The 10,814-nt window shown below is 49.2% G+C and overlaps 1 protein-coding gene across 1 annotated transcript; it reads left to right on the top strand.

Annotated features, from left to right (window-relative positions):
* Window positions 1-45: 45 nt before the first annotated feature.
* Window positions 46-10,761, top strand: NOA1 (nitric oxide associated 1). Its single transcript, XM_074823067.1, has 7 exons — window positions 46-1,068; window positions 1,750-1,914; window positions 2,773-2,969; window positions 5,117-5,248; window positions 7,370-7,486; window positions 9,161-9,278; window positions 9,853-10,761. Exons 1-7 carry the CDS (start codon window positions 54-56, stop codon window positions 10,056-10,058), a joined length of 1,950 nt encoding a protein of 649 aa, XP_074679168.1. The 5' UTR covers window positions 46-53; the 3' UTR covers window positions 10,059-10,761.
* Window positions 10,762-10,814: the final 53 nt, after the last annotated feature.

Here is a 10,814-nt window from a genome sequence, read left to right as displayed (position 1 = left end):
ACGGAGCGGGGCGACTGCGCGCGCCGTCTCCCAGAAGGCAGCGGAGGGCGCGCATGCGCGGTTGCTACGCCACGTCCCCTGTCTCCCGCCTTAGGGGCACCGGCCCCGCCATGCGCCGCCTGGTCCCGCTGCTCCTGGGCCACCTGGCCCGCGCTCGGTCCTGGGCTCTGGTGCCGCGGCGCGGGGTGGCGGCACCAGCCAGCGGCGAGGAGGAGCGGTTTGTCTTTCTAGAGTATGAGCCAGAGCTGAGTGAGGGGGCGGCAACGGCAACGCTGCCCCGCCGGGAGCAGCGGCAGCTGGGTAGGGAGTGGCGGGAGCGGGAGCGGGGGCCGGTGGTGGTGGCGGCGGCGGCGGCAGTGGCGGCGGGACAGCCCGACCCCTCGGTTCCGCCGAGCGGTCTGAGCTGCTCGGGCTGCGGGGCTGAGCTGCAGTGCTGCGACGGCGCGGCGCCGGGCTTTGTGCCGGCAGAGAAGTACCGGAGCCTGTCGGAGAGCGCGTCGGGGCTGCGGGGCGCCGTCTGCCAGCGGTGCTGGCTGCTGACCCACAGCGGCCGGGCCCTGCGGCTGCAGCTGCCGCCCGAGCAGCACCGCCTGGTGGTGAGCGCCGCCCTGCGCCGCCCGCTGCGCCACGGCCGCGGCCCGCTCCTCCTCTACGTCCTCGACGTGCTGGAGCTGCCTGACCCGGTGCTGCCCCAGCTGCCGGCGCTGCTGGGCCCCGACGTCCCCGCCGCCGGGCTGCTGGTGGTGGGCAACAAGGTGGACCTGCTGCCCGCCAACTCCCCTGGGCACCTGGGGCGGCTGCGGGAGCGGCTGGTGACAGCCTGTGTCCAGGCCGGCCTGCGCGAAGCCCCGCTGGTGGACGTCCGCCTCGTGAGTGCCAAGACGGGCTTCGGCCTGGAGGGGCTGATCAGCCGGCTGCAGCGCTCCTGGAAGTGTGCCGGAGACGTCTACCTGCTGGGCGCCACCAACTCCGGCAAGTCGACGCTCTTCAACATCCTGTTGCGCTCCGACTACTGCAAGTCCCGTGCCCCCAACGTCATCGACAGGGCCACCGTCTCCCCCTGGCCAGGTCAGGGGCACCTCTCTTCCCATCACGGCGCAGGTTATGCACGGTGTCGGGTACTCAGAGGCCAGCTGGCCTACCCTCGGCCACCCCTGGGGCAGGGGGACCTGTCACCGAATGGGTGCCTGCCACCACAAAGCATCGTCATTGTGGGCAGCGAGCTCCAGTCCTGGGCTATGCTTCAAATCGTCGCCTTCTTCAGGGTGGGAGGCATGCACAGAGCGTGCTGTGCATCTTGTAGCAGTAAGGGATTTGGGAACCAGAGCCGGCCTGTGTGCTCCCCTTCCAGCAGGGGTGGTACCTGATCCAATGTCCCTAACAATTAGGGGTGCCCTCCACTCTAGAGAGACCGGGAGGTGGACTGGTGAGCACGTGTAAAGTAATCATAGGCCAAACCAAGCTGCCTGGAGGTGGGAATTGCCTGGGGTGTATTAAGTCAGTCTTGACACCACTTGGCTTTGAGGCTTACTTCATCAAACCATAGGTGAGTGCAGATCTTGAGCAGGTGGGTGCCTCATTTCCACCATCTTGGCTGGCACAGCTAGTATTTTATGGGAGCAGCTGTATTTCTACCTCCAACTTTGTGTTACTGGATTTCACCCAAAAGTTGGAGAAACAATTTTTTTTTTCTTGTTCCTCAAAGCTTAAATGTGCCACGTAGTCAGATTGCCACCTTCTTTTTTTCAGGAACAACACTGAACCTATTGAAATTTCCAATTATTAATCCTACGTGTGACAGGATATTTCGAAGGGAGAAGAGACTGAAAGAGGAGGCAACAAAAACAGAAGATCAGCTAAGCAGTGAAGAAAAAAAGTATCTTAATCACCTTAAAAAGCAAGGTTACTTAGTAGGTGAGTATTGCCTGAGTAAAGGTATTGCCCCTCTGCTCCAATGTAAATACTGCATTACACAAAGGACTGCTAACTTCTTAATTTGCTGTAGAATCCAGCTGGTTTTGGCAAATAATTTCTTCCCACTCTGAAAGAACTAGTTTCCATTTAATTATGGGAAGAACACGCTATCTGTAGTAGCAATAAAAAGTTTCCAAACTTGCATTCAAGTTATTTTGACTGATTTTTGTTCCCTGACTAATGGGTGCAAGCCCTCTAGCTTCTCTGTAAGGAGCATCATTAGTATTTCTTTTGAGTACTTATTTTTCTGCCATTGTAGTAGCATTGCGCAGGTGTCCTCTGTGCAGTGCACCTCCCATCAGCATTTGCTAACCTAGTTCAGAGACCTTAGCAGTTTACAGTGATACTGCATTATAGGCCGTCTCTCGCTCTCAAAGGAAGAAAACAAGTTTCGTTTTTAAATAATCACATTTTGGCTGCAGACCACAGTGGTCGTACATTATTTTAGTATATCCAATAGAGGGAGTTGCCAGAAGATAGCCCTGATTTTCAAATAATTCTGTTTGACAGTCTAAGGCACAAAAAAGAAGGCAGCCTGCTTTACTGTGAAACGGAAATAATGGAGTGTGATCTGGTCCCTGCTGAGGTTCTGGGGCTTGAGGAATGCTAAGCAAGAATTATAGAAGACATTTCTTATCATCTTGGCTTTTGAACGCAAAATTTCTAGCTATATAGCATCTTTATCACCTTTATATTACCAATGTGCATCCCTTTTAAGCAAGGGAAGGGACAGATATCCGATTGAAGGAAAGGCAAGTTAATAAATTAATTACAAGGAAACCTTTTGTTTTAATCCAGGAAGAGTTGGAAGAACATTTCAACGGCAGAAGGGTATACCTGTGGTTGACTTTGACCCTGATGCGCTCTCATACAGCATAGATGAAGACCCCAGACATTCCCCTAGGAAGCGTGAGGAAAGGGAGGAGTTCACATACAATGAAGTGAAGGATGCTCGCTGGTGTTTTGACACTCCAGGGATTGTAAAGGAAAACTGTGTAGGTACTCTGTGATGCTGTGTTTTGGGATGACAGGGTTTGGGAGGACTGTTCTGCCTTAGCTCTCCCACAGGCACAGCTGTATTTCTGCTGCAGTCCTGGGGTTAGGATTCTTTTGGTTTGGGCAATTGTGTTAAAATATGGTTTGTATTTATCTGGGAAGAGTTCATTGTGTTAACACTGTTGCATTTCTGAATAGTGCCTACTGATCTTTACAAAGGAACTGTATGAGTGCGTCATCAAACTTTGTTAACATCTAAATGAAGGGAAGTAAATGATAGTGCTGTAAGCAAGTTTATACTAGCATGACCTGATTAAGTTTGCACTTTTTAAGCTCTACCAGCCTGCTGAAAAAGGTGGAGCTTAGGAGGATAACCAGTGTTGTGTGACTGAACCAAATCTTTGAGAAAGCATTCTCCTGAAGCTGACAAGATCTGCAGTGTTCCTGTTAATAGCTCCAGTACATGAGGCCTTACTTCAGTGTTTCAGCACACGTCCAAAAAAGTTGTGTTTAGATTTTTTTGATCAGTTTGATACCTGTGCAGAGCTACAGGTCATCTTTTAGGGAAGATTAAAAAGTACAGGATATAGAGAATGAAGTGCAAGAACTGTACAGTCATCAGCTTAGAGACCTGGTTTGGTGGCTGGAGATTGGATATGTTCTTTCTTCTTTTGGAGTTGAATAGGTGTGGAAAGAAAGTGGGCTTTGCTGTTCCTGACTTTGATTATTCTTGCTGTGCCTTTGGAGAACTACCTGCCAAGTTTCAGATCAAATTTAGTTCCTGTGGTCAGTGTTCGATCTGAATGTAGGACAAGCAGATGGTTTATGTGGCAGATTTTGTCAGGGGAGTTTTTTAGTTATGAGCAGGTTTGAGTTTTTTTTCTTTTGGAAGAAGAGGGAAGGAAAGTGGCTGTTAGCATATGATGGAATTAAATTTTTGTCCTTATTCCTTGGAGGTTTGTTTTTAGCTGCTTCTTCATGACTCTTTCCAAAGCCAAGCTTCTGGAAAGTCTAGGATAGGATTACTGATAACTCAAATCTTGGATTAAGCATTGCCAAACAGATCAGAAAGCCTGCAGCTAGCAGGACAAAGCCTCCTCGTCTTTAAGAATCAGTGTTGAAGGCTCCCCTGACTTTCAAGCTAAAGATTGTCTGCCTGTGAACTTAGGAAGAGCATTCAGGGTACTGGCTGCACCACAACCCATGTTAGTTCAGTCTTTTAATGCTGAATTGAGGTTAAATCCTCATGGCCAGACTGCTACAAACTTGTATTTGCATGACTGTAGTATGCATGGGGGACAGAGTCTGAAGCATTACTGCTGTCAGTTCCCTGTGTTTAGGAAAGAGATACTGTCAACCTGGAGACTATTCTCTTCCTCTGAACTTCTGTGCCTGCGTTGTTTCATAGCTGGGTTTGAACAGTTGCTTCTTTAGGAAGTAATCAGACCGCTGTGGCTGCAGCGTTACTGGTTAAGTTGCTGGCTTTGGGGTGGATCATTTCACTGAAACAAGTTAGCACCGAAACAGATGAGCCAGTTAAGCTAGGAGATGGAGGGAAAGGAAGGAGAGTAAGACAGGCAGCAGGAGCATTCGGGAGGCCTCACAGAGGGGAGAGCTTGTTTCGCTGTGCCTGGGGTAGGGATCCATGCTGTGTGGCAGGTTGGTCATCCTGCAGTTTGAGTTATGTCACAGTGTGATCCAGCACTTTTCTCTCAGTGAGACATTTGAGACTAGCTTTGCTGCTAGTATTGATTTGGTACTTTGTGTCACTACGTAAGTGGAATAACTCAAATGTCATAGCTGAAGGTGGTCTCCAGTTCTGCACATGGCGGCACTCATGCTAAAGCACAGTAAATCTTGTGTGAGCTTGTTCCAGCCAGACCCAGAATTCCCAAATCTGTGGTCCAGCAGGCTGCTGGCAGCTCTTATACTTTGTTATGGACCCTGCATTGCCGTGGAGATTCGTGATATCCCTGCCTCATCCTGTTTCTCACTTACCACGTGGACCAGAATTGAACTGTTCTGTTAGATGTTCTTCACACTGCTTTACTTGTTCTTTCTCCTCTATCAGTATAATACCAATATTAATTTCATTGACCCATTAAAACATCTGGAATGAGTTATGGCAGTACAATTTATTTTGCAGGTTTTAAATCTCCTGACAGAGAAAGAAGTAAAGCTGGTTTTGCCAACACATGCCATTGTTCCACGAACCTTCATTCTCAAGCCAGGAATGGTTTTGTTTTTAGCAGCCTTGGGACGTATAGACTACTTAGAGGTAAGGGAAGAAAGGATTCTGTGAGCAGCTGCTTCATCTCTTGTTATAGTACCAGATGATAAAAGGCTTTCTGGGTAGCTTTTCCAGACCCTTTCTTTGCTGCTTTTGCGGTGATGAATCTGTTAGTAAAGCACGCATAAAGTCAGAATGCCTTGGGATGGGGAGTTGCAGTTGAAAGGTTTGATACTTGTTACCAGCATGCAGTATTTTATATTGTATGACAGTAACTGCTTTTGAATGCTGACAGACGCCTTCAGCTTAATGTGCTTCCCATAACATACAAAGGCACAAGGCAGAGAGGGAGGGAGGAGAGTGCCAGAATTAACTGGAAAATAGTTGGGTTTCCTCATTTCTGTGTTTCATGAAAGCTGTTTGCCATGAGAGAAAAGCATGGGCATTTTGCTTTCCTGACACAGACCTCTGAAGAATTTGCCCAAGGAAGCAATTAAATGCACATGTATTTTAGTTTCTGTAAAAATATTTTTAAAAGGTGCTCTGTGTGTGTGTGTGTCCCTGCCAATTCCTTCCATTTATTAGAAATCCCATGCCATACATGTTTATTGAAGTGTGTGGAGCTGACCTCCCATGATGTTCCCTCTGGAAGTGGTGGTTTCTTCCAGCTATGGATCTAGCACTTAATGATAATGCCTTCCTCAGTAGTTTGCCCCAGTTTGGGAAGGGCATGTGTGTATGGCTATTCCTTTGTTTCAGTCAGCTTTCCAAGATCACCATAAAATGTTGAATTGTTACTTTGCTGAGGACACTTTTGACCTGCTGGAAGAAAACCAGAAAGGTGGAGGGGACAGGATTCTGTAAGTAATAATGTACCAGTATGGCAGGAGAGCTCCATCATAGTTAAGGTGAGAATGCGGAGCCCTGTCCCAAAAAACAGCTTGGCAGTACAGAAGAGTAATGCCTCACTCAGGAAAAAAAATGCTGTTTGTGATGAGAGCAACCCAGCAGAAGAAAACCTGTCTTTATCCATACTGTATTGGGCAAAGCTCTAGGAAAAGAACTTCCTAGGCATGTTGGTTGGGCACTATCAGGGACTCAAGAAAGCACCTGGATTTGCATCCCTGACAAAGTAGGACAGCGATACAGGTGACATTTTGCTGACAGTAAACACCCTCTGCAGAAACACTGTGAGATCAGGCAGCTACAGGGCCGCCCAAGGGGTTGTTTTGTTGTGAGGGATGACTTTTGTTCTTGAAAGTTGTGGAGAACACAGCTGGTGTTGGCAGCCTAGGGAACCTGAGGTCAGGGTAAAAAAGTGCCACACCATCTCCTGATGAGAGCATCAGGCTCAGAGACCTGTCCAGTGCAGCAGGGCTGGCAGTTAGGCTTCCTCCATGTAATGATGCTCTTAGCAAGCTGAGCCATGCATGTTTAGGGTCCCACAGGTCCTTGGTATCTGTCTCAGCCCATTGCTGTATTGGCCTTGCAAATGTACATCTTCCAGAGACCTTGGAGGAAGACAGTTGTGCTCAGATCATGACAGAGGAGCCCCTGCCTCAGATCAGGTCTGTGAGGAACTTGAAGGAATTGCTAAACTTGAGTTTCCGTATTTCAGGCTGCTAGCAGTGTTTGTAAAGGTTTCTTCTCTCTCTGGCCTTGTTTGCTTTTTGTGCAAAAGTTACAAGAGTGCCTGCTGAAATTGCTCCACATTCGGTCTTTGCATAGTTTGAGAGCAGCTTGGAACCAAGTATAGTTTGATGGGAGATGCATGTTAGAAATGTAAAGCGATAGGAGAAGAAGCACCAGACAGGAGATGTCCATCACCTCTCACACTACATAACCACACTGAGTTTGTTCTTGGGAATTAAACTTGAGCAAAGATACCTCTTGGATGATTTGCCAGATGTGATGGCAGGGGATATGGTATTGGGAGTACTTTGAGGCAGGATGGTAAGACATGGGTGCTTCTCTCCTGGAAGCTCAGCTTCCCTGTTTATATAAATCCTGGCTGCTCTGCGGTGACACAGGCAAGGACCACTCAGACAAGGAGTGGACATCAGTCGAACAAGTTTTCAACATGCAGGAAAGAAATGGAGCAGGAGAGAGCAATTTGGGGCTGCTTTTCTGTTATTGTAACATCCATCCTCCTCTTGTTATTGGTTTCAGGGAGAAAAGTCTGCCTGGTTTTCTGTCATGGCTTCTAACCTGTTGCCAGTCCACATTTCTACCCTGAATAACGCAGATGCCATCTATGAGAAACACGCTGGCCAAGAGTTACTAAAGGTAAGAGGAGGTGCTGTCGTGGGCTCTGGGTTGCAGGTGCCCAGGCTGTCCTCCCTGCCTGCTGAAATGCCCGCCCCAGCTGGGGCACAATTGACAGGAAAAAACAGCATGTGTCAGTGTCTGGCTTGAGCCCAGAGGGCAACTGAGCACCACGCAGCCACTCCTTCACTCCTTCCCCCTCAGGAATGGGAAGGAGAGAATACAACAAAAGGTTCCTTGGTCAAGACAAGGACAGGGAGGGATGACTCGCCCACTATGGTCACCAGCTATGGTCAAGACAGACTCGTTAGGGGAATAAAAAGAAAATAAATTTAATTCAGACACCACCACCACCACTTAACAGACAGAGTAGGACAGTGAGAAGCATTACCACATCTTAAAAACACCTTCCCCCCACGCCTCCCTTCTTCCCCAACTCAGCTTTGCTCCCAATTTCTCTACCTCCTCCCCTCCAGTGGCACAGGGGGCAGGGAATGGGGGGTGCAGTCAGTCCCACTGCTCCTTCCTCCTCAGGGGGAGGACGCCTCACACTTTTCCCTGCTCCAGCGTGGGGTCCCTCCCACAAGAGACAGTCCTCCATGAACTTTCTCCAACATGAGTCCTTCCCTACAGCTCTTCACGAACTGCTCCAGCGTGGGTCTCTCCCATGCGTTGTCCTCCCAGCGTTGAACTACAACAGCATGGGCTTCCCTCAGAGTCCTGACCTTCTTCAGGCACAGTCACCAGCTCTGGCGTGGGGTCCTCCATGGGCTGCAGGGGCACAGCCTGCCCTCTCACCATGGGCTGCAGGGGAGTCTCCACTCTGGCAAACCTCCCCCCCCACTCCTCCTCCTCCTTTCTTCCACTGACCTCAGAGTTTGCAGAGGTGTCTCCCTCACAACTCCCACTCCTCCTCCCAGGTTCACCTTCTTAAATACATTATCATAGAGGTACAGCCACCATCGCTAATTGTCTTGGCCTTGGTGCAAAGGATGGTCTGACTTGGAGCTGGGGGAGCTTCGAGAAACTTCTCACAGGGGCCACCTCTGTAGCCCCTTCCCCCACTACCAAAACTCTGCCACACACACAAACCCAGCACAGTCAAGAGTTCAGGACTTCTGTGGTGGGAGAGTAGAGATCTGCAGTGTGCAGCACTCTTCCACAGGCTGCGTGGCTGCAGCTGTGTTAGGAAAGAGCACCTGAGATGGGGTTTCAGAACAGATTGCAGTTGAAAAACATGGCTTTCTTATTCTTTCCCCGCTGGATCCTCTGCACATCCCTTCATCTTCTGGTGGTCTGACTTTTTCCTTGGTATTGCCACATACTGTGTAGCACTTGCAGATTGCTGGGGGACAGGGTGAGCTGTCCCTGTTCTGGCAGCTCCATTCCTGTGCACGTCGAGAACAGGTGCTGTCCCCTGTCCCTCGCATCAGGGCGGCTGGCTTGAGCCACCAGCTGGGTCCTGCAGCGGGCACTCCATCTTTGCTCACCTCTGAGCTCCCACTGGCTTGCTCTGGATGTGATCCCGATTCTGTTCTTGGCAAACCTGAAAACTCCGTAGGATATTCAAGCCAGCTCTTACATGGCTAACAACGGTCTAATATCTTTATTCCCACTTGTGCCTTGCTCACCAGTTTAAGGTAGTGCTGAAGCATCTCTTGACTGTTAAATCTTTTCTCCATGTTTTGATCTTAGGTTCCCATGGGTGGGGAAGAGCGAATGAAAGAGTTCCCTCCGCTTGTCCCTCAGGACATTACACTGAAAGGAATTGGTACCACTGAAGCAGTCGCAGATATCAAGCTTTCCTCTGCAGGTAGTTTAATATTTCTTCATTAGTTTGTTTTGCAGGGTCTGCATCCTAGAAACATTGATGGGAAGAGGCCTCTGAAGGGATGAAGCTGTATTTCCTGCTCAGAGCAGGACTGTCACCAGCACAAAATCAGGGCAGGCATGACTTGTGTCCAGCTGAGGCTTGGCAACCTCTGAGAATGGAGATTGACAACCACGCTTGTACAGGATGACCATATTGCAATACTTTATGCTCTGGCTGCCATACAAGTTCCACAGCATCAGGAATGGCTGTGACACTGTTGGCTGTCCAGGTGAGAGGGAAAGGGCCATGGATTGGAAAGCTTTATTGTTGTGGTTTTGGTAGTTCCTACCATCCCTCTTAAGTTCTGTGTCTGGGGAGAGTAAGATGTGGATTTAGGTGTTATCTTCTATTGGGAAAGGGCTGGGTATTATTTGAGTTAGCTTTCTCAAAGAAATCACACCTTTGTAACTCAGGTTCTTCACCAACATGAGAAGCACTGAGTTTGTGCCAGAACCCTCGTTCTGATCCTAGTGACTTGTCTCACTGACTGACTGTATTTTTTTTGACTGTACAGGCTGGGTGGCAGTGACGGCTCACGCAGAAGAGAAATTGCTGCTCCGGGCCTATACTCCTGAGGGCACTGCGTTGGTGGTGCGGGAGCCTCCCCTTTTGCCATACATCAGTACCATCAGAGGGTCCCGGATTGCAGGCACTGCTGCCTATAGGACCAAAAAGCCTTCCTCCCTGGTGGAAAACCTGAAAACCACAGGGAAAAGATAGCACTTCTCATCAATTGAGCGAGGTAGAAGACAGAACAGCCTGTGGAGAACCTTTTTGCTTATTGGTATTCAGGGGAGCTTGGACTCCTTTTTAAAGGCAGACAGACACATTTTTGAAAGCACGCCTGGGGAGGAACTCCACAAGTCCACACCTGATCCAGCCACTGAACTGCAGCCATTTTGAATGAGCTGGGCAACTGGTACCTTGCTGTGAGAGGCTTTTCCCTGGGACCTGCCGGTATCTCTGAGCAAATCCCTTTACCTGTTTCCTCTTGAAATATGGGATGGAAACTCGCCTGCCCTGGGCTGGCTTTGCTTCTCATAGAGTAGGTCTTCTTTTGCAGACATGCTCCCACAGGTCAGAAATCACCTTGTTCTTGGAGGCTTTACGGCATTTCCAAAGTGGAAGGAGGTGGTGGAGGGAGTGGGGGGAAGCAAGGAATGCTGCAGTGTGGGTATGACCCTCCTAGTGGCTGATAGTAATTCAACATCGACCAAAAATCAGGTCCTTTCAGCCCTTCAACATCTGGGGCAGACAAGGGAGTGCAACACGCTGCTTTTGGACACAGGGAAGGTGAATTAATGAAAAGCAGGTCTGCTCATGTGCTTGAAGAGGAAATTTGCAGCTCACTGCTTTGATTTGGTTTGTAGCTTGTGTAAAGGTTTCTAAAAGTGAGGGTGTAGAATAAAACTTTTCAAAGACACTCCTTTCTTTCCTTTTTGAATCACTGACAAAGCACTCGTGGGGGCATGAGCA

This window comes from Strix aluco, chromosome 4 (genome assembly GCF_031877795.1).
Source record: "Strix aluco isolate bStrAlu1 chromosome 4, bStrAlu1.hap1, whole genome shotgun sequence".
Taxonomy (NCBI): domain Eukaryota; kingdom Metazoa; phylum Chordata; class Aves; order Strigiformes; family Strigidae; genus Strix; species Strix aluco.
The sequence above is the reverse complement of the archived record's forward strand: the minus strand, read 5'-3'. Positions and strand labels throughout refer to the sequence as shown.